At 42.8% G+C, this 24,857-nt stretch overlaps 1 protein-coding gene across 1 annotated transcript; it reads right to left on the minus strand.

Moving 5' to 3' along the window:
• Positions 1-391: 391 nt before the first annotated feature.
• PLEK (pleckstrin) lies at positions 392-24,761 on the minus strand (the record flags this gene model as incomplete). Its single annotated transcript, XM_079720516.1, has 9 exons — positions 392-528; positions 1,874-1,943; positions 2,783-2,866; positions 8,032-8,136; positions 9,805-9,989; positions 13,133-13,224; positions 15,007-15,188; positions 15,437-15,592; positions 24,720-24,761. The coding sequence occupies 9 exons, from the start codon at positions 24,759-24,761 to the stop codon at positions 392-394; spliced, it is 1,053 nt and encodes a 350-aa protein (XP_079576642.1).
• Positions 24,762-24,857: the final 96 nt, after the last annotated feature.

Raw genomic sequence — 24,857 nt, forward strand, 5'->3', positions numbered from 1 at the left:
ACAGAGGGACTCCGGCTGCACTGCCATGGGTATTAGAATCGCGGGGCTTTTGAAGCTAGGGAGGACCTCAGGGTTCTCCTAGTTCAGCTCCTTCATTTTCCAGAGGAGGAACCTGAGTCCTGGAGAGGGTAAGCAACGTCCCCAGGCCACACGGCTTGTCATATCTGCCTGGGGGACACAGAGAGTGGCAGAGAGGCTTCAGTGAGCAATGCGGTCAGTGTAGGCGAACATCACGCAGCACGTGGTTGGTTACATTCAGGACCCCCGAAGACGACGATGTCCCACCCCTGGGCCCTTTCTCGTTGATCTGTCGCAGAAGTGGCCAGGTCCTGGACCGAGCTGATCCGCGAGGTTCCCTCGGGAAGCGGGGTGGTGCAGGCCGCCGGTGTCCTCACTTCCCCGTCCGGAAGGCCGCCTGGATGGCTTTGATCCACTCGATACGCTCCTTGGGGGTGGCCGCTTGCAAGAAATAGTGAACTTCATCAGCCGTGATGATCTCAAAGAGGTTCTCTTCTTCACTCTTCTTGCCTGGTGAGAGAGAAAGTGACAGTGGGCATGGGCACCAGAAAGGCCACCTAGTTCACCCTCTTCTGCAAGCAATGAAATCCTCATTTTTCAAGCGTTCCAAGAAAATTAAGTATGTGATTTTCAAACTTACCATCACTGTATGATCATACATATTCATTATATGATTATATATATGGTGCTTATATATACAGGTATGTAGTATGATTGTGTGCGTGTGTGTGTATGTGTGTTTAAGAAATAAAACACTCAAGGAGAAACATTTTATAGTTTATAAGCAAACTAAATTTCTCACTTTTGCACACAAATAGTGTTTAACGAGTAACCCTGTAATAGTGTCCAGTGAGTATCTTTCCTCCACTCACAATATAAACCAAGAGCTGACCTCCATATATTTTTTTAAAACATCAAAAAAAAACCCCAGATTCACCACCAGTGCCATCAGTATAGCCTGAACTGGTTTTTATCAAGGGCTAAGTGAGACTCTTTGCTAAAAGATTGGAAGGCAGCAAACTTTCCAGGACTGTGACAAGACTTAAAACACATCCATCTCAGATCACAAAGCAGCACGCTCTCCACCCCAACACTAAGGAAGACTCTAGGGGAAGAGGCGGGTGAACAGATCCAGGAATAGTAAAAATCTCGGCTTTTGCAGCTGTAGTGTTTTCCTGTCAGCCTCTATATCCTCATAAACCCAAAATGACAAGGAGAAGCCAGGGTCTGGATGTCTGAACCGCATCTTCCCACTGACACCACTCATCCCTACACCTGAAGAGACACGGTCATTTCATCACCAAATCATAGACTTGTGATCAGGACCCAAGGGTCATCTGGTGCAACTCCATCATTCTCGGAGGAGACGGGAGAGCGCAGATTAGTTAGGCAACTCACGCACAGTTGTGCCACGCACTAACTAGCCTAGACCTAACTATAACCCAGGAGCAGTTCCTGCTCTCCACACTGCCTCACAGCACACATGTTCCTTTTCTTGTGGGATATTTCCTGGTCTGTAAAAGGTCCTCTTTAAGGAATGTCATGGCTCAGGCTCAGGCATCAGGAGGTAACAAGTGTCTCCACCTAAGCCGGTTCTGAGATGATGGATTTTTCTCAGCATTGCACTAGGATTCATTCAAGACATCCACAAAACCACTCCCAGTCCCCTAAGCCCAGAGAGCCAGGGCAGCAGTTGGGAGAGAATAGCTTTGGGTCTCTCTAAAGTTTTCAGACAGTAAATTCATTCATGCCTGAGTGAGGGAGTGAAGGAGTCAGTGCTGTTGACTCAGGGCGCCCAGGTGTGGGAAGGGAGCCTGGGTAGACACACCTCTCTCCCACAAAACTTCATTCTTACCATCTGGGTTGCTCTCCACGGAGGTCACCACACAGCCTCTCAGGCGAATCACTCCCAAGGGATCTTCCCCCTAAAGGAGAGAGGAGTCCTTCAGTATGTTTCCAAAGTAAAATGTATGGGTATACTTTATCCTGTTGGTGCAAAAGCCACACAGACTCGTTGTGGTGTAGCTAAGAGCAGAAAGAGATGAAAGAGAACCCCCTTCTGGATCCTCCATCCCTCACTTCACACAGTGGGGAGGTGTGGAAGCTGAGACACAAGTCAATCTGAGCTTCACATCTGGAGGAAAGTGGCAGGCAGAGCAGGCAGTGAGGCTGAATCATCACATCCCATGAGAGAAGGACCACACGTTTCCAGAGCCCTTTGGCCCCAGGCAACAGACATAGTAGTATAACCTTCGCAGGAGGGAATCGAAGAGCCCTGCACTGCAAGCAGAGGCTGAGGACCCAACCCAGATGGACATGGCTCATTTTGTTGAGGAAAAAGCCCTCTTCTGAATAATCAACAGCCCAAATGGCTGGACTCCAACAATGTTCTCACTGAAGTAGGCCCAGAAGAGGAATTATCACTTTTTTGCATATGAAGCCAAGAGCACAATGTTGGCTTGGTTGAGTTCCTCTGAAAATATCAGATTGGGGCAAACAAAGAAAATTATGTTGAGTTGACCAAATAAATGACCAGATAGTGATATTTTCTCCCATCCCTGTGATTCTGCTGGCCTCAAAGCCTAAGATCTCAGAGCTCTGCAATAAGAAGGGGTAGGAAAAGGTAGAGGAGGGTGAGGAAAAAGAAGAGAGGATCGTGAAGAGGAAAGGGGCTTCAGCAGAGCGGAAAGGGGCCTGGGAAGCCCAGTGAATAGAAGCAGCAGAGGCTTCTAGTGGGATGGGTTTATCGAGCACAGCCTCTCACCCCAGCAGGGTCATAGTAGTGCAGATACGCAGGGTCTTCTCTCAGAATGAACTTCCTCACTTTCCAGTTCTTCCGCCTATGCCCCTGTATCCAAGATCAACACAGAAAAAGAAAGGATGAGTTCTTCGCATCATTCAGTACACCTAGTACCTATGTGATGTCTTGTTGAGTTGAAATAAGAAAAAAATAAAGATGAAATCCTAACTCCAGGAGAAACCAGGCCACAACCCAGACCTTTGTCAGAGAGATAGCAGTAGATAGATGTTATTAAATCATGGATTAAGTTATTTCTAAGATTGTCTTACAGCTTTAGCATTATATAAGACAGTACTATGTACAGCGTACTGTGTTAGATAATGGGGGGCTATCAAGAGATTTAAGACATGACCCTGTTCTTTAAAGAGTTTATAACCTATGTGGAAATATAAAATAGCAAATGTCCAAATCAAATAACATGTATAGGTAATGAGTTTCAAAGGATTTTAAAAATATTTATTGTTTATTATTTGGAAACTTAACTTGGGTTTTTTTTTTGGCTTTTGGGGTTTTTAAAATTTTTACTGAAATACAGTTGATTTACAATGTTGTGTTTGTTTCAGGTATACAGCAAATTGATTCAGTTATATACACACATGTGTATATATTCTTTTTTGGATTCTTTTCCATTATAGGTTATCACAAGATATTGAGTATAGTTCCCTGTGCTCTACAGTAGGTCCTGGTTCCAAAGGATTTAAATGAAGGGTATGTAATTGTGGGTTTGGGATGTCAAAGAGAGCCTCATAAAAACCTACATTTATCCATGTGGGACACACAGGAGTTATGTAGGTGAGAAAGAGGTGGGTGGGAAGACCACTGACAACAAAAAAAGTAGCGGTGGGAATGCCCAAGGCATATTCAGTCCCTGATGAGTAAGACCAGTCAGGCTAGAAGGCAAGGCTCATGAGAAGCAGCAGAGGCAAGTTTGGAAAAGTGGAAGCAAACAGTAAAAAATGAAACATGGGGGTATTGTCGTTGGTGGCTTTTGAGTTGGAAGCGAAAAGATAACAGTGACATTTTAGGAAGATTAATATGGTGACAACATACAGGATGGGCCAGCTGGCTAGCTTAAATATAAGCCAGGGGTAAGATAATATGGTAATAAGAAGATCATCAAGAAATGATTGCAACAATCCTGGCATAAAATTATTAGGGACTAACAGTGGGTAGCAGCAATGGAAACTGGAAGCAATAGTGGTTGTGACAGACATGATGAAGAAGAATAGGACTTGGCCCTTCCACATAGAATTAAACATTGACAGTGTCTAGACTGTGGGTTCTGAGGCAGGATTTGTGTCTGTTTATCTTTGTTTCTCCCATGCCCAGCACCGTGCCTGGCACACAGGAGCCCCTTCATATCTGTTTGTAATTGCCTTGAATTACCCAGTATTTCAATTAGCTGATAGCAGTTGTTTAAAATGTTATGTTAAACCTGATTCTATGATTTCCCACAGTAAATTCAAATGACAACTCCAGAAGCTAAAAAAATTAGATTAGAAAATATATAGTTTCTATCTTGCCAATATGAAGAATATTGTCTGCTATTTCTGAAGCACCACATGCTAAGAGGCACACATACAAATTTTCCAAAATTTTTCACTGCGCTTGTATAAAAAGCAATGAAGCGTTGTGATTTTAGCAAACTGTGTCTCCTTCATAATGCCAGGTCAGAAGAGTTTAAAGAGAGCTTTCAAGAATGGGTCTAAGTTATTTGGCAGGTCGTCTGGTCAAGGAGCTCAGCTCCAAAGAACCTTTTACTTGCCTGAAGCATGGAGCCAGGAATGCTGCAGAGTCATATGGGAGAACAGAGAATATTTCTATCCGCAGTATCACATACAGAATGGCTTTTGTAAAGCGTCAGTTTCTAGAATTCTTGTTATGAGTGCCTGCTCTTTGCCTTAGTTGATGCTGCCCATAGGCTGAGGATACTAAGGCTTCTGCCCCACGCCATTTCCTCCAGATCCATGGATACACAAGTCACGTTCTCTTATGCAATTACTGGGTGAATATCAAGTTCAAGTCAGTGGAAGAGCAAGGTACAAGAGGATGTGAAATCAGCCAACCCTGGCCAACCACCACATTATCTTTAAGCCCACACTGGCATCACAATGTGATGCACTGAAGAGTTATCTTTCATTGACTGAGTATTTCCTGGGGTATTTTAAGGAATGCATGCATGCCTGGGGTTTCCAAGAATTGTTGCTGCTCTGTCAGCGTCATCTATGCGCTGTGTCATTTTATACAAAGGACTTGAGCATCCACAGATTTTGGTATCCGTGGCAGTCCTGGAACCCATCCCCTGCGGATACTGAGGAATGGCTGTGCTTATATTCGATTTAATTAACTCTAAAAATATTTGTTGCCTATTACAGACCAAGAAGGATGCTGAACTCTGTAGCAGATACAAGAAAAACATATAACACAAAGAATCTCCTCATCAAAAAATCTACACGTGGTTGAGAAACTAGATATTTTATTCGCTGTCGTCACAGTATGAATTATATGAAAAGGATTATATTGAATGTAATCCCAAATCATTCATCCTCAAACTTGCTCGGTCCCCCAGGTAGAATTATTTCCTCTGGGATGAGAGAAGGAGGGGGGAATGGGGGGGAAGGGGACTGACCACCAGCTGGATGCAGCTACTTCCCACCTGTGAAGTATGGAGCACAGGTGTCCTTTTTCAAGATAAGCCTTCTACACAGGTAACCCTGGCTAACTTCCAACAGTAGACACAGGGTGGTTTAGTTTTGTGGTACTTAAAGAGAAGATTTTCAAAAAATTTTCAGGTGATTCTGCTATGAAGCAGGGTTGTAAACCACCATGACAAGAGATTGGAAACATTAAAGAGGGCTGTCAATTCAAGTAGAAGAGGTTTTTCTTCCCTCTACCTCCCCCCAAAATTAGAGGGGAGAATATTGAAAAAGAACACAATTCCTGAATGCACAAAGATTTGTTTCCTTCATGTTAAAAGGAGGCTTCTGACTATTTAAACAGTGGTACTTTGATAATAGGATAAATGAACTTTTAAGAAAAAGGCGGTCCTTAACATTGGCCACACATCAGAATCTCTTGGGGACCTATAACATCCAGAGACTCTGATTTAATTGGCCTGGGGTGCAATTTTAACAGATCCCTGGAGGATTCAAATGTGCACCAACTGGGCAATCTAAAGGCTAACATGCACCTACCAAAGGCCATGTAAAGAAGGCGAGGGAAAACAGGGAAGTAAGCCTACTTCCAGTACTATTACCTTCAACACACACTCGCACCATTACCCTCAGCTGACTTTTGGCCATCCGGCATCTCCATTGGGCCCTTTGCCTGGACATGACTCCAGTCCAGCTGGGACTTTGTCTACCCCTTTTCAACCTTCATGTTCAGTTTCCTCAGGGCTCCACTCTAAATTAAGGCTTATCAGATCAACTAACTCAAGAAAAGTCCTTCATGGCTGATAACAATATAGAATTATAGAAGACATCAACAAAAAGGAAACAATGAAACTCCCCCCCAAGTGAATCCTGCTTTAACAGGCACCTTTCAGCACCTGTAATGAAAGAGCCAGATAACATAGGAACGTTTGTCAGAACAAATGAGAAAGCAGGTGATGGACAAGCTCTGCCTATGGGCAACTGCCAGATCCTTCCCTGTATAAGGCTGGCCCTGCTCCTACGCTCGTCCTTTAATCTAGTCAGTGAGCACCCTGTCATAAAAGTTATTAGAATAGTCTAGAATCCTTTCTAAACCGTGGCCGTATTATTCCTTAGGACATCGTTCTCTCAAAACCTGATGTGAAGGTAAGTTTTCCACATGAATGCCCTACTTCCCCTGGTGAAACTCAAAATCCATATCAACGTTCTCCTTTTTAAGTATAAATATACGCTCAACTTTGCTTCTTCTCTCTTCACCCTGGAAGTTCAGGGTCCTATTATAAGTCAAATCTCTCAGTCCCACGGGACCTGTAGACAATGCATGGAAATCTCCTTACGGCAACCAGATTCTCTCTGTTACGTACTGAGAAGTGCCTTTAAGACAGCTCACGGCACAGCCACGAGGGCAAGACCTTGGCCTTAAAAAGCAGCTTTGGCTTCTCGACAACATACGCTAGCCTCAGTTGTTTCACCCTGAATATTTGCATATTTTCCTGTAGAGGTGCTGGCCCTGACTTCCTCACTCAGCTCCAGCCCTTGTGTTCTCTTACCTCTTGGCATCCCGTGCCTTGGAGCCTGGTAACTAACCAGAGCTCTTTAGCTCACCCCAGCCCCTGTCTTCCAGACTGACAGTGGCCAGTACTGGTGGACACTGGGTAATTACTGAGTCTATGCCCTCTGAGCAGATTTGAGCTTTGTCTGCTGCTGCTCTTGCAGAGCTGGTCTGGATTTGGTCTCACCATGACCTACCCACAGTCTGAAATGGTACTTTCTTGCTCTCAGTGGTTTATGATGCTCCTCTTCTGGGTATGGCCTGTTCCTATTTCCTGGTTACTTAGCAGGAAGGAGGGATAGGCCAATGGAAGTACTTTCACTATGAAACATCCCTGTCTTTTTTTTTTTTTTTTTTTTGCAGTACGCAGGCCTCTCACTGCTGTGGCCTCTCCCGCCATGGAGCACAGGCTCCGGACGTGCAGGCCCAGCGGCCATGGCCCACGGGCCCAGCTGCTCCGCGGCATGTGGGATCCTCCCGGACCGGGGCACGAACTCGCGTCCCCTGCATTAGCAGGTGGACTCTCAACCACTGCACCACCAGGGAAGCCCCATCCCTGTCTTTTGAAGGCATCTCTTAGCCAGCTGATATCCTCCAGCTAATGAAAGTGTCAACATTTTCTTGAAACATGGATAGAAGAAGAATTTCCCTATTTTATTTATTTATTTTTAATTTTTTTGGCTGCACCGCACAGCATGTGAGATCTTAGTTCCCCAACCAGGGATCAAACCCACACCCCCTGCAGTGGAAGCGTGGATTCTTAACCACTGGACTGCCAGGGACATCCCGAATTTCCCTATTTTAAGGTGTTTCTGCCCTGCCTGCCTCAGTCCTCCTGACCTAATGCCACTTTGATCATCTACTTAACTATCTGTCTATCTTTCACTAGGTGGGTGTCATTTTCTAATTGACTATTGACCAAACAAACAAAATACCATTTGGTGATTTAGAATACAAAGGACTTGGTAAGGGAGAAAGATTAGGATGGAATAGTAGTGACCACTCACCTGCTTCAGTAAACATCCCTGCTTGATAATGACCCCTCTGAATTCTTCTTTCAGAATCACATCATCATCACTGGAATTCTCTTCACAGAAGAACCCACTGTCTGGCTATTGGGGAACCAAAGAGCAAGTTTATTTTCCCAATCTTAGGCATATTGCTACTTATACCATCTCCATCTCCATCTCCCTCTCCCCTCCAGCCGCTCCTCCCGCCTGTGATTTATTGGTTTATTCCAACCTGAACTTTAAAGTTTCTGGGGTTTTTTTGGGGGGGCGGGGGTTGGCCTTGCAGCGTGGCATGTGGGATCTTAGTTCCCTGATCAGGGATTGAACCCACGCCCCTGCAGTGGAAGCTCGGAGTCTTAACCACTGGACTGCCAGGAAAGTCCCATCTAGATGTTTATTTCTTGTTGCTAGATGCTCTCTTGTCTCCGCTCAAGTGTGGTTTTATCAATATCCTTTCATTTTCTTGGGTTCCCCAAGCTATATTGGAAGTCTAGCTCAGCACATCTTTTTTCAAAGCCTTTCTTCTCTTGGGACCTTATGGCCAAATCCCTGAAGAAAGCAGAGTTGGCTAGTTTATAAGACACTGTGCACACAGCACAATCTCCATAATGTCCTCTGCCACTCAGCTCATCTGCTTTGAGAAGACCAAGAACACGTGTCCAGCCACATCCTCTGAGGTCAGGAGGGAACTGGGCCTTGCTCAGCTATAAGAGAGCAATGAATCACACAGAGGAAGAGGAGCCACTATGCTGGATATTTTTAGAGTCCCACATTTAACTGGCTATAAACAACCAGATCAAAATTCTGGAAAAAAAAAAAAAAATTCTGACAGGGGAACTTCCCCAAAGTGAAATGAAACTCTCTCTGTGACATTCACTTCATTTTTATAAGCAGCTTCCTTACTTTTGTGCTCTGACCCCAAATAGAAACAGAATTGCCAAAATCCCCCTAGAAATCCACTTTGCCAGATTTCTCATGTAACCCAAGATTAAGTCCATATTGTACAATACAGTGTTTCCCAATCTGTGGTAAGCATGCCACCGGGGATACTCATGGTGCAGGGGGAAGGAACCTGGGTGAACACATTTTGTATTGAGTCACATATTTTAATGTTTATTTGGAAATATAAAACTGGCCCATTGTGATTTTACACATCTCCCTCTAGAAAGGAAGCTCCCAGAGGGCCATAATTTTAGCCTGTTATTTTTCTTTCCACTACTGTATCTCCTTTGTCTAGGTGGGTGCCTGTCATGTACTTGGGCCTAATAAGTTTTTTTTTTTTTTTTTGCGGTACGCGGGCCTCTCACTGTTGTGGCCTCTCCCGTTGCAGAGCACAGGCTCCGGACGCGCAGGCTCAGCGGCCATGGCTCACGGGCCCAGCCGCTCCATGGCATGTGGGATCTTCCCGGACCGGGGCACGAGCCCGTGTCCCCTGCATTGGCAGGCAGACTCTTAACCACTGCGCCACCAGGGAAGCCCCTGGGACTAATAAGTTTTTATAAAAGAATTCTTGCTTAGAATAAGAATAGATATAGCAAATTTTTTTAAGTGAATAAAGAAAACTATTCAAGTGAACAATATTTTCCTTTAAACAATCTCACTGGATGTGACAGGCATGGTGGAGGAGGACAGTTGTCAAGTCAGGGACATGGATCAATGCTGTAGGGCTGGGCTCTTTCTTTCATGGTGGATATGAACTGAGACCAACCCAGAACCCGTCCAGAGCAGCCCCCAAGCCAGGAGGAGTAGATGTGGGGCTCTCTCACTCACAAAGTAGTAGAAGGCGTCGGGGTTGTCGAGGAAAGGGTTCTCAGCAGTTCCGTCCACTGAGGTTTTGGAGAGGTCTCCAGCAGGCTGCAGGTACCCTTCGTTGAGCAAGGAGGAGGCTATCACGAGGCCCTCCTGGCGATTCCGAACAGATTTATTGGAAACCAGCCAGTCGATGACACAGTTACCTGGATGGGACCATCAGAGGGAATGTTAGCTCTCTTTACCAAAGAACAAGCCACTGACAGTTGCCCCTGGAGAGCTCCGGGTGACCCAAGTGTCGGACTTGTCTCATCTTCCCTGTTACTCCAAGAAGGAAAAATGAAATCTGAGGGACAGATACCTGGAAACAAAAGGAACCATGTAAAGTGTTTTGAAAAACATCTACATGCTCCTTTAGCAGCAAGGCATGCATAAGGAAATAGTTTTTACTAACCCACTCATTTATTCCATTAATGACCTAGAACTTCTGCTAGGAGCTAAGTTCTGTGATGGGTGCTGGGGAGGCTTCCTCAGGGAACCTAAAAAGGAGATCTGCGTGGTAAGTGTTGTGACAAGTGCTTTGCTGTGGATGGATACAGGGAGCCGCTGGGTCAAATCTGCAGGAAGGCGTGGAGGGGTGGGTGGGGGAAGGGCTACCGTGTGTGCGCCATCAGGAAAAGTTTCACAGAGAAAGTGACACTGACTGGATGCTTGCCAAGCATCTACTCAGGCAGGGGCCGAGAGGAACCAGCAGGGGCTGAGGGAGCTGCAGTGTGAACAGACTCACACAGGCATGAAGCAGCCCCGCTGGTGGGTGGGGGGAGGAGTTGGTGGAAAGAAGGCAAACGAAGACAAGAGAGCGAGAGGAAGGCCCAGTGTGAGTGGGGAGAGCTTTGATGGCACATTAGGATACTTGGCAGTGAACAGCTATTGCAAGTTTTTAAGCAGAAAACACCATGACAGTACGTGTATGTCCTAAATTCGAATTTGATGATGTCCCTTGCACCGAATGTCGCACCTTAGACAAGGGTCTAGCAGAGACCTTGAGAAGCCATTCAAACAGCCTTCTGCCTCAAGAGAGGATTGCAAGGAGCCATCCACTGGATTATTAGCAGGTTATGATGAAACTTCATACGAAAAATATTCTGTACAACCAACAAGGTCCTACCATATAGCACAGGGCACTATACCCAATATTTTGTAATGACCTATAAGGGAAAAGAATCTGAAAAAGAATATATATATATGTATGTATAACTGAGTCACTGCGCTGTACACCTGAAACTAACACAATATTGTAAATCAACTATATTTCAATAAAAATAAGTAAATAAATAAAACATATTTCTTTCAAACATTATACACACACACACACACACACACACACACACATATGTATTCTGTACAAATGTAGCCAACCAGGGAGCCAACATAACAGGTCCCAGGTCATCAAAGCAAGAGCAGTAGGGTATGCCATCCTTGAAACAAGAGTGAAAGCAGTTGATTAGTGTACCTTCCATGAATTTCATATACAAAATGCTTTGCCCACTTTTCTTTCTCTAGAAGGATAAACTAATTAATACTGCATTTCTGACTTTAATCCTTGTAGTGACCCTGTAAAAGAGGTAGGGCGGTAGTTACAGACCTCTTTTAAGAATGAGAAAATTAAGACTGAGAGGGTTTAAGTGACCTTAGGCCTGAGTTACACCTGCAATGGGCCTTCGCTTAAGTGTTCTAATCCTAGATTCCATATGTGTTCAGCTAGGCATGCTGAAGCTCGAAACACAATTTCAGTCTAGTCTCCCCATCACCTGATATTCAAGGTCCTCCATCACATGTCATCAGTGCCTGAGTCCCAGTCTCTGCCACAGACTTGTCTCTCTGCTGAGACCACCCAAGTCCCACATGAAGGCTCAAGCCACCTGAATTTCTAGAACCCGGTCTGACCTTCAATGGAGAGAGCTTAAGTAGTTCAAGCCCAGTACTCTGGGACTCTGTAAGACATTTCACAGGAAGTAAGTCTAACCTGGACCTTGTGCCCAGATCTATGTCAGAACCTCCCCTTGGTTTCTTTTTCCAGAGGCTTTGTCTTAGTGACCTCAGTCCTACTTGAGTTAGGGTCCTGCCTTATTTTTGGTATCTTGACTCCAAATCTCAACGCTGGCTTTTCTGATGCTAATGGACTACTGCCTTGATTCTCTGAGGCTGAATTCTCCTGGGATACTACCCACCCCCTCCCCAATTCCCCAGCTCACACCCTTTATCCTCCACCTTCCTAACCTTGACCTCTACCATTTTTGTGAATTATCTATTGATTGGACGGCCCTTCAGATTCCATCTGTTGTATCTTCTCAGTGTTTTCCTCTCTTGACCTCTATTGTCACCATAAGTCAGCCATGTCTGACATCTGACAACCTAGTCCCAAACTGTACTTCTCATTTTTTTTCCCTAAGGAAACATCAGTCCTACCAGGCTGGTCATTTTCTTTCCCTGATGAATATTCTGGAAATCTCAGCCCCATAACTTTGTCCTCACCATCTGCTCAGCCTAACTATCCTCATCAGAATTCCTTCCCACAAATACTTAAAGAAATTCTACCCATCTTTCAGAGTAGAATTTAGGCACCACCTTCTATTCATCCCAACTACCCCTGAGTTCTTTCTCTTTTCTGAACACAAGAATTGATTGTGCAGACATGTGACTTCTTAATCATAATAACTGCATTGAGAGCTTGCACCATATAGTACTTAGTGTGTGTTCTAAACACATTATAGTTACATCAAGCCTTAATGTAGGTGCACTACGATTATCCCTATTTGATAGACAAGGAAAGTGAAGCACAGAGAGGCTAAATTGTTGGCCTAAGGTTTTACAGCTAGTACATTGAAGAGCTAGAATTTGAACTAAGGAAGTCGGGCTCCAAAGAACATGTTTTAAACCACTACACCACCTCCCTAAATCCATAATACATAATGCCTCACCCTGTGCAGCCTCAGACATCCCGAATATTGCCACCTAGACCTTACATTGGGTATCTTGATTCCTGTTTATCACCTTATTCAACTCTGTGTCTATTTCAACATCCTGCCATTTATTGGAAAACAAAATATGACCCTTTGATTGATATAGCTGGAACTTCTGAGATTTTTATCTTGAATGACAAAATTTTGTTTCACCCTTCTTTCTCCTTCCACGCTGGGGAAGTTCAATGATCACATCCACCAGCCTGCATTCCATGACCCCACTCCCCGCCCCCATGCTCTACATCCATCACCCACATGTGAGGCTGAGCGAGGCCTCCATACTGCCTGCCCCGGAAGCCCTACTTCAGACTCACAAGGCCTTTTACCTGTGAAGCAGTGATTGAAAATCTTCTTGTCCTTCTCTATGTTCAGTTCTTTTACTCCTTTTTCAGTGTCTTTCATGGACAAATACAAGGCACTGCACGGAAGAAAACACATGGATGAGCAAGAGCATTTCAGAATGGCCAAGTCCTCTCTGGGATTTGCCGCCTCGAAGGGGCTGCTCCTGAGTACAAGCTTCCCCCTCCCCAGATGAGCCCTGAGCCTAATCTCTCCAGTAGATCATAAGTAGATCATTAGAGGGCAGAGTTCATAATTGCATAACTTTGTGGCCTGAGCAACATTCAGCAAAATGTACTGGGAAGGTACTTAATGTCTCTTAAATTCACTAAACTCTCCTGGTTTAATTTTTAGTGTCTGAGATGGAGAGTTGCCCCCAGTTAGGTGCCAAAGATTAAAGGTTCTTGGGGCTCAATCCTCATGTCCCATTTCTTTGTGTCCTTCAAGAGACCATCTGGTATAGACATTTGCCTCCCAGAAAGTGACTGTCTTGACTAAGCTTATCCCTTTATCCTAAAAATTAGGAGATAAAGCAAAACAGTGAGACATTCTCATTTTTGTCTTTGAAGTAATAAACTAAAGATAGCCTTATCAGAGAAATTGCAAGCAACGCACTTAGCTCTGACAGCTGTGGCTAGAAATGTGGTCACTTGACCACCCCACCCAGCAGCTACAGCTAGACTAGGCAACTCCTCTTGGGTCTTTACCAAAAAGCTTTCTTGGTGAGAGAAACTGCTCATTCTCTCTAAGCTCAATGCACAAATATCATCAGACTCCTGTGACCTGCCACGTCCTGCATGAAGCATGCAGAGGGCTTTTTTCAGTCCCCTCCTAAGGACACCCCCCACCCATTTTGTAAACAGAATCCTGGTTGGATGCTTTAAGTAGCCAATATGGAATTCTTCCTGGCAGGGCTCCTGTTACAGGATACGTTCCACATAAAAGCAAAAACCAGCAAAAAGTAAAGAGACTCCTAGAGGAAGGGGCTCATGTGATATCAACTTTTAGGCAACAACCATCACCTGCAATTCCAGGCCAGTCTACATCAGAGGTCATTAAACTAGGCCAAGGCACAAATGGCTTCCTTCTAGGAGAGGTGTTCACCCTTGCTGAATGTGTGAACTTGAACTTGAAACCTTACCTACTAGGACGCACAGCCTGTGCCTTTTCCTGCCTACCTATAGATCCTGAAGCTTTCTTTTAAGAGTAACTTATTATAGCTACTTCATAAATACAATGATGCATCTCTCTCTCTCTCTCTATCTCTCTCTCTTTCTCTCTCTCTCCATCCCCTGTCTCTCTCTCTCTGCCAAGATTACCTAAAATGAGGGAATTTAAATTCCACGGCCTCCTCTCCTCAGCTGCTAGACCTTAGAGAAGCCACAATCACTCCTTCAGACCCAGGTAAATATCTTAGTACACCAAGTGCCAGTACTAAGGACCTGGAATGGTGGATACAGCCTTCAGAGGTGACCAAAGCAGGCCTTGGAGCAGAATTTGTTGTGAGATTTCCTCAAGAAGCAGGGCGGGAAGAGGGAAGAGTGAAGGGAAGGAAACATAGAAAATCACCCTATGGAACAAAGTGAGAGAGTGGCATGGACATATACACACTACCAAATGTAAAATAGATAGCTAGTGGGAAGCAGCTGCATAGCACAGGGAGATCACCTCGGTGCTTTGTGACCACCTAGAGGGGTGGGATAGGGAGGGTGGGAGAGAGATACAAGTAGGCTGGGATATGGGGATATATGTATATGTATAACTGATTCACTTTGTTATACAGCAGAAATTAACACACCATTGTAAAGCAATTATACTCCAGTAAAGATGTTTTAAAAACTTAAAAATAAAAGAAAATCACCCTAAGTCAATGGTTTCTGGCAGTCGGATGGACCTCCTGGTAGATTTCCTGGCAAACTTCTGCCCTCTTTCAATGCATTTAATGGCCTTATTGATGTCCCGAACCCAGGCATCTCTCTCCTCCAGGAAGGCTGCCTGGAAGAAGTGGTCCTGCTGTTTGGTCGTAGTGATCTTAAACACAAACTGAAATCAAAACACATCCCATTAGGAATGACTCCTTTCAAGGGGCTGAGGTCTCTTATGAAGCACAGCAGTTGAGCCAACCCTGTTCTGGAAGTGCTTGGCCAAGAGAGGTCCAAATGCCCAGGGTAGAGGGTGGGTGGTGGGGAGAGGGACTGGCCCAGGAAGCTCCATTCACATTGCAGGCTATGCATGGGCTCAAAGGTCAGCGCCTGACAAGGTATTCATTGTGGTTAACGACATCAACTCACCATCCTTTTGCCAAAGTCCTGGCAAGGGCTAGTCAGAGTGCTTCCTTTCAGGGGAATCATTCCTTTGGGGCTGTTATCACTTTTCTTCTTATAGAATTCAATTCCATCTTCTAACAATACAACCCACATGGGTTTCCAGGTGTTGAACATGCTCCCCTGTAATGACAGCAGAAAGAGCTGGGTAATGATGTTTTCTAAAACTCTTCTATAGGTGGCAAAGGGCTTGATAAATATCCTAGCTTTGGCCAGTGTGGACACAGGCGACCCACATTTGTGTGACCAGGCTGCTAGGAAAGCAGCCTTCAGGGGAGAAGGGGAATACCATTCTGCTGGAACATTTTTTAAAAGTTTTAAGATAAGATATATACACATCTAGAATTAGACCATAAGCCTCTCCTGGGCCATTACCAAGGGAATAGGGTGTGAATCTCAACTCTCCTTTTTGTACGTTTCAGGTTGACTATCTGTGGCTTATTTTCTCCCAACCTTGCCCATTGTGTTCCATTCAACTTAGGGATGGCAAATAGATTCTACCTCAAGTGCCAATTCAGACTGAAGAGTAGAGGATGCCTGAAGCTGGACTCACTGGAAAAGTGCCACCATCAACAGCATGTGCCATAAATGGTGGCATGCTAGCTGCAGTTACTTCCATCCTTTGGTCTAATCAGATTTTATCTGGATGTGAACATCAAGAAGAAACTCAGAGCACAGCCTTGTGTACAGGCATGGCTAAGAGGTATGAAAATCACCTGCAGAACCATCTCTAATGCCAGCATGATGCTGTCATGTCAGTGTGGCCTTTAGGAATATCCTTACTTAAAAAGTTTTCAGTTTGGTTTAATGCCAACTGCCCCTTTATCAACAGATAACCATTCTGACTACATCAAGGAAGTCTCTCTTTTTTATCTATATTTTGGGAGGGTTTTGGAAAAGGAAGAGAACAGGGTTCTATGCCTCTTATCTTTGAACCCACGATGTCACCCTGTCATGACTACCACAAAATGGGATTATCATCCAGTTCCCAGAAGATCCTGCTGCTTATCTTAAAACACCAAGAGCCTCTATATAAAGGTCCAGTTTCCCAAAAGGAAGACTATTTATGCAAAGAAGATAAATACTTGTGGGACTATTATTTTGCTTGTCCAAGTGTTTCCTTTGTTTTAGTTACTGAAAAAAAAGTTTTAAATTAATACAAACTATCTCTTTTCTGAACATGCAGAATAATTATTCATGCTAACACTGAATTATTTCCCTTTTTGAAAAAATGGGCAAGGTCAGACACTATGCCAACTCATGAAATAATTTCAATCAAATGTCCTTCTGTTTTACATCTATCAGAGAGAAACTCAGAATATAAAGAGTTCCTGCAAATCAATAAGAAAAAATACAAATAATCTATTTTTTTAATGGGCAAAAGACTGGAAGAGGCATTACATTAAAAAAAAACCTCTAAAAAAGTGTTTAACATCATTATCCATCAGGGAAATGCAGATTAAAACCACAATGAAATACCTCTGCACACCCACTAGAGCATCTAAAATTTTGAAAGCTTGAGAAGAGCAAGACTTGGCAAGGACAGTAACTGGAACTCCCATACATGGCTGGCAGGAGTGCAAAATGGTACATCAAATTTGGAAAACTGTGGAGAACGTTCTAATTCTTAGAAGATATATTTTGACATATTTAGGCATGAGGGAGCATGATAAGCTGACTTATTCTCAAATATCTCAGCATAAAAATATGTGTGTATATTTCTATAGAAATACAGAGATAAGACAAATGTAGCCATGTGTTAACAATTCATAAATCTAGGGAAAGAGTATATAGGTAGTCATATTATTTTCTCCACTTCTCTGTGGGTTTGAAAATGTTCAAAATAATTGGGAAAAATTAATAAATAAATGAACAACACATGATACTACTACATACTAAAATTTGGGATGTGCTTTTAGGGAAATGTATAGACAAGTCTAAAAAATTTTAATGAAATTAATAAAAGATCTATTCACAGAGCTAGGAGTAAGAAGTTGGACTAGATGACTGCTGAAATGCCTTTCAAGTCTCCAATTTTATATTCCACTTCAGACCTATCAAAGATTTATAACTGCCAGAGTCACTCAGGGCTTTTGACCTTGGAACCGGGATAAAATTAGGAGACGTCAGCCAGCACTACATTCCTTCCGTAGACCATTAAAATAAAACTACTCCGGGGCCAACTATTCAAAATGAGTTTGTGCTTTACTAATTCAAATGTAGCCTCAGGGTCTGACAGCTCACTGGGTGGAGGATGTGTCATTTCGGATTCAGGGGCAGTACGCCCATTGAGGAGGCTGATACTTGGTAAAACAAGGGAAATCGGACAGCTTATAAAGTGGGACTTTCTTCCAGGCTTGGTAGTGGTTCATTAGGTTAGGATGATGGAATTCTGGGTCATCTCTCTCCTCTGGCTTCTCCCTGGATAACCTGACAGCACCTCCTCTCCATGACCGCTATATTTACCCTTCTCTGTCCTTAACCTTCTTCGTGCCCACCCAAGAGCAAACCGAGAAGTGTGATCATGGACTGCCCATGCTAGAAAGGCATTTAGGATCATCTACCAACACCCTCATCATACACGTAAGAAAGCTGAGGCCACTTTAAAGGACTGGGCCTAGTACACCTGACCAGTTAATGTGGGACTGAGATTAGAACCCAGGTCTCCTGATGCCTAATTTTATGTTCTTTCCACTTCCCCTTAGATGCCATCTTCATTTTGGTTCTCACTGAGTCATTCTGGAATCTAAATCTAGCCAGCTATATATATATAAAACCTCATATATGTGTGTATGTGTGTACATAAAATCATAAAACATATCTAAATTGTAAATCACATCATAATATGATCCTATATAATAATATGTTTTATGATACTATAAATATATAAGGTTTATATATGTAAGTAAATATACATGTGGCATATGCCTGTTTTCTCCCATTATAGACCAAAACCTATACAATTACATGTCAGAATGGGCAGGTTTTAAATGTTGAGTCAAATTTAAAGTTTCCAAGTGAGTCACTATACATCATCATGGAAGTGGTTAGTTTAGTGTGTAAGAGTCTGACATTGCACGATACCAAAAGAAGAAATCTTAAAGCTCAAGATATCTGACCACTTAAAAAAATTGAATTTCCGTACAGTAAAAAAACAAATGAACAAACAACAACAAAAAAAAAGCCCTGAACAACTGAAAAGCAAATTAAAAGGTATGAATATTTATAATATAGTATCATATAATTTTTTTTAATGGACAAACAATAGAAACAGCCAATTCCCAAAAGAAGAAATGCTTGGGTCTAATAAACATAAAAATGTACTGCTTCAACAGCAATTAAACAAATGCAAATTAAACAAAATATAAACTTATTCTTCAATACTTTTTTTTAAAGATTTATAAAATGTATTGGTGAAGATTTGGGAAAATGGGCGCGTGGGGAAAAAAAATGGAGCTCTATTGGTCAGCAGTTTGATGTGGGCTATCAAGAAAACTAAAGTGATTTGTAGGCTATATAAATAGAAGCATAGGAAAGTAATGTTCTAACTTTAAATGGAGCGTCACCAGTAGGTGACCATGGAGCTGGGTGGCCCAGGCTCAAATCCCAGCTCTGCCCCATTCTAGCAATGTGACCTTAAGGAAGTTTTTAAACCTCATTTTCTACATCTGGCAAATGAGGATAATGCTACCACCTACTTCTTAGGATGATTGAGAGATTAAATAAAATAATCCACGTAAATTGCTTAGGGCAATATCCAGAACAAAGGGAGCACCCAGTAAATACTATCTAGTCCCTGTAATTCTATACTTATGGTTGCACATGGAGAATGAACTTGAGCTCAGGAAACCTCAAAGCTACAGATAAAATGAAGCCTGTTCAAAAGGGAGTGACAGGATGGCATCTCTCTTGGGGAAATTGTTGGAACTGGTAGGTTTTAGCCCAAAAAGGGACAGGCAGAGTGGATAAGGACTGTCTTCAAGGGTGTGAAACATTTCAATTGTTTTGAAGTCTCAGTAGGTGAAAGTTTCAGAAAAAAACAGTTTGCTGCATAACTTAAGGGAGAAAGCTAAATTAGTGAGTTCCCTGGCACAAGAGGTCTTCTAGCACGCTTGTGAATAGAGTAGTAAAAGAAATTCAGGCCACAGATGAGAAGTTCAATTAAAGGCTTATCAAAATATGTTACATTCCTTTCAATCCTTAGATTCTACACATCTGTTCTAAACACGTGTTATTACTATTATGCCTTTAGTCTTCTAATTCCAGATGGCCTTGCCTTCATCTGAACACTTGGGCTTCATCTGCAAGCAAAAACAAAACAAAACTGAAAAAAAAAAAAACCCTCAAAAACATATTTAACATGAATATCTAAAAATGACCCCATTAGAAATTTTTTTTAAGTTACTATAATTTGAACCCCCGAGATATTTTTGGTTTCTCTACAAATAATGATAGATAAAGCAGCTCCCACGCTTCAGACACTGGCCTGGGTGTTAGGGTATAAACATGAACAAGACGCCATCTTTGCTCTCAAGATGTTCACAATCTAACAGGGGAGAGAGTGACCTTGACCTGCAACTTCAGGTCGGTGTGATGAATGCACAAACTGAGACAGGCCTTCCTGCGCATGTGTGCCTTCACAGAAAGAAGCCATGACTCATCGCCGAGGGAGGGGACAGCTTGCCTGTGGTGCCGAGCCCCTCCCAGACATCTCCCACCAAGTGAAGACACCTCCTTTCACTTCTCCTTTTCTTCAAACTTCTCTTTTCCTATGTTGACATACAGCTAGAATTTAAAGGAAAACTATATGATGGTCAAAACAACATATTGAACTAAAGCAGAACTGTGAGGTAGTATCATCTGTTCTCCCACACTCATGGGACATGTTATTTTAAGTTGGTGCTGCTTCTGTGAAGTCCTTATTTCTGCTACATCATAAATTGCTTCATCTAGTTGTCCAGCCTGATCTATGACATCACTTGTATAACATCCCAGATCAATGGTCATTTTGTGCCAGTTTAAATACTTTGAAGGCAAGGAAACGAATCTGTTCAGTAGAATATTTTTTACATAAAAAAACTCTTCCAGGTTGGACAATTTCTCAATAAAAACATATTAGGTTAGCAATAGAAAAATGACACAAAGTGTCTGGAGTCTTAGGGATTTCGGTTCAAATTTCAACTTTGCCTCTTCTAAGCTGTGTGACCTTAGGCAAGTTACTTCATTTTTCCAAAACCTAGTCTCCTCACTTATAAAATGAAAATAATAATACTACCAATTTCCCATTGTTATAAAGATTAAATAAGATAATACACTCAAAGAGCTGATCACTATGCCTAGCTTGTAGTAGGTGCTCAAAAAATGGTAACCATATAGGCAGATAAGATGACACAGTTTTGTAGGCAAAACTATGAAGTCATTCTGGCCTAAGGTTCTCCTGGGCACCACGCATCACAACAGTGCTTTGGAAAAGAAAATCACTGCAATCTGAGCCCATGAGGGCCACGTATAACACGGTTAGGCACAGCTCTCTGTGACACTGGGACCACACTGCTGGGTTCCAGTCAATCTCGGCCACTTAATAGCTGTGTGACCTTAGGCAAGGCCCTTTGTCTCTCTGTACCATACTTTCCTCCTCTGTAAAGTAAGGGTAATAGTTGTACCCACTATATATATATTGCATTAATGCATTAAATGCTTAGATCTGTCCCTGCTGCAGGGTAAGCTCTACGTATGTTGGTTACTCTGATGACAATGAATCAATGTGTGCAAATCAAGAGGGATTATTTCATGGTGTCTGGAAGACAAGGTAGCCGTTCGAAAGACTTGCTGGGCAAAGACCTCTGAGTCCTGCTCTCTGTTTTGCCCCAGGCTTTCCTCCTTCTATCAGTACATCAGCTTTTTTTGCAGCCCTTTTCTCTCCTGACCAAGCCTCTTGTCCTTCTCTTTCTCACCACCCCGATTCCTGTACTTTCCCCCAGGCTCACAGGCCACCTAAATTCCTAATACACTCCTTGGATCAGTCCTGCCACTCACCATGCTGGCTGTTGTCATAGAAACAACAGTTAACTGCATAAACCTCTAGGAATGAGGCTGGTTGGTGACGTGACTTGGTGGAGTCTAGGTTATTGGTTGCATGTAACCTGCTCGTCTCTCTTTTTTTAAGCTATGATTATAAACATACCCAAATCAGTAGTATATTTTCAAGGACCTCCACAATATGTTTATTAGCTGGAAGTAACCCCCTAATCAGAGGAAAAGGGAGGTTGAGGTCACTACACACACACTTGCCCACAGTACCGTTTGTCCAGGCCCCACTCTGGCTCTGCAAAGTTCATCTCACCTCCCTTTTGCTGGCTTGGGAAGCCTGCTTTTCAGAAGGCTGCCTGGGATCAACGAGATGGTGGGCTTTGTGGTTGGACAAGCCTGGGTTTGAAACCCAGGTTGTCCTCTTACCGGCAAGCCACTTATTCTCTCTGAGCCTCAGTTTCTCATCTGTAAGATGGGGATAAGGGTACTGTTACATAGGGTGGATAGGATTGAATGAGATGGAGTTCGTACAGTGGCTAGCTGCTACATGGCAGGCTCTAAGTGCTCCTTTTTTTTTTGAAGTCAAAGTGGTAAGACTTTGAGGCAAGAAATTCTGGGTCTGCTTTAGAATGAAAAAGCTGCAAAATGACAGAATCATGTATTTTCCCTCCGCTCTTAACCATCAACTCTATTTAAAGATCTCAGGAGGGAGGCAAAGGAGGAAACCTGAACTGTGAAATGTGGACAGTTATCTTGCACAGAAGAAAAGCAGAAACATTATATAGTCGGTGCCATTGACTACCGACCCCAGGATTACTGACTTGACAAAATCCTTGTACTAGCATATTCTAATGTTATATTTTTTCCACCCAAAACATCTTCATATCCGATAAAATTATTTCATAAAACAAGAATAAGGAGAAATATATTCTCTATTACCACCCAGATATCTTAAACCACGTAAGAAAAAAAGGTGAACCGAGGGAGACATATATTATCACCTGTCGTGATTTAACATCAATGACTATAGCCAAGGCATCTCCCAGCCTTGTCAGAGAAAGATCTTCATGCTTCTTTCTTCACTATTAACTTGGCAACCAATCCAGGAAGCAGGGCATATGACCAATAGCATCTAGGAGAGGACTGCCTATCTACTGAAGTATATAGCAATACTGATATTAATAATCATTGTGACTTAGGTACCATCTACTGTGTGCTAGGTTCCTGACATATACTTTTTCACCCATGTATATGAAGTATCTGGAAGAAAAAAAAAATGACGTCTAAAGAAGTTAAGAAGTTTAACACCTTACTGGGAAATTCTGACTTCAGTTCTGCAGCTGACAAAGGGAATCTCTGAACCAAGCATTTCTTTAAAATAACAAATTAGAGAATCCTAACACATTATAACAGAGAGTGTTCAAAAGGCCCCAGAGAAAAATGCAAAAATTATGAAGATGTAAATTGTAGACATGAAAACTATGGGAGATACAAATTGGAAAAATCAATATGAAATTTCACCATGTTTTTTTCTAGGTACTTTTTCTAGACTGACTTTTACAGGCCATGATCTGAGAGAATTACTCTCACTGATTTAAAAATTTATTAATTTAAGTCAACCCTAACTTGACAACCCTAACTCTTTCATCGTCATATTCTAGTGGGGTAAATTCACTTATTAGAGATTGAGTCTTTTAATCCTTTGTAATTTAAAGAGTTTAAAATGTAAGTATACAATATAACAGCAATTTTAATTACAAAATGCTTAAATTCTTTTTTTAAAAAAAACAAACAAACAAAAAACCTTTGCAGAAAATGTTTCCATTCACCTGCTCTTCTCAGGATACTAGCCTAAGTGACCAGGAAAGAAATGTCAACATTAATTATTGTTGGCTCTCAAGAGAGTATTAGTGCCTGCTGCAAAGAGTCTACATACACCTCTGTGTATATACATGTGTCTTTTCCGAAGGATGTTTCAAAATATGGCTAGCTAGAAAGAATACCAGCTGAGGGCTCATTTATTCTCTGGCATCTACTCGTAACTCTCACGACCATAGACACATTACAAACCCTAACTTAGATTGAATTTACTCAATGAAAATCCTGGTGTACTTGACAGAGCTCAGTGCCAGGAGTCAGGGGGTGGGTTTCTGGTCCCAAATCTGTCACAGCCATGTGATTTGGAGCAGTCACCCAGCTTCTGGGTCTCAGCTTACTCTTGTGAAAATGAGGGAATGAGGTCAGACGGTCTAAGGCCCCTTCCAGATTTAAATCAAAACAGAATCAGGCAGTAATGTGAGCAGTTTAACCTCCTCTTAGTAGAACTTTCAGGCTAAAATGTTAAACAATGAATGGCCTAAAACAGAGTCCCATTATGCTCTCATTCAATTAAAAACTGGGCCTTTAAAGGAATGTACTGAATTCAGTTCACTTCTAACGCCCTGAACTCACTTGGGTCAGTGTGAGTTACATGTTCATATAGGTGTTGTCCACAGGATGCCAAGAAGCCCTATGTGTGAACTCACCCTCTTGGGGAGTATCACAGTGACACAGCATACACCCACCATCAGGAGAAAAACCAGCAGTGCTAACGAAATTCAATTTCCTGATGCCACACCAGTGAAACCAAGCGTTTTTGAGTAAACTTGTGTCTCTGTTTTCTAATCTTTAAAATGGTGCATCTACCCACCACCTTAACAGCACGTTATACAAATTCACTAAGAACTGTGAGTGAAGAGATTTCAGTCCAATAAAAAAGGATGAATAAGTTACCATTACTGTATCATTATATCCGCTCATCTTTAATCATTTCCTTCTTCCTCTTTTCCAAAAAAAAAAAGAGGGGAAGAAGAATTTAAATAACAAATGGTTTCTCCTAGTAACCTCTATAGAAGAAGAGTTTCAGTCTTCTAGCATAACACATATGTGTGACTCTTGAAAAGGATGCTTTAAATCCTGAAGGATTTCCAGACCCTGTCGTCTGGAATTCTCAGCCCCACAAAATCAAGCTGTGCTGCTGCCTGAGCTGGATTAATTCACTTTTAAGAACCAGAAGGCAATGGAACACGTACTGGCTTCTCCTCACTACTCCAACCTTCTACAGGCTGCAATGCTCTCCCATTTCAGCCCAATAGGTTCAGCAGATAGAGAGTGCAAAGCTGGACTCCAATCCTCCCCACCCTATCTCCAGGGACACCCTTGCAGGTGGCACTTTGCTTACCCTCTTCACAAGGTAGCCCTCCCTGATCCGCTTTGGTTCCATGTCGGACGGACAAAGAGTTGGCCGAGTCCCCCCGCAGAAGTCGCGTCAGAAGCTCGCCCTCCTCTGAGAGCTGGGGCCGTTGTGGGCTGCTTTTCT

This window comes from Hyperoodon ampullatus, assembly GCF_949752795.1.
Source record: "Hyperoodon ampullatus genome assembly, chromosome: 15".
NCBI classification, from domain to species: Eukaryota; Metazoa; Chordata; class Mammalia; order Artiodactyla; family Ziphiidae; genus Hyperoodon; species Hyperoodon ampullatus.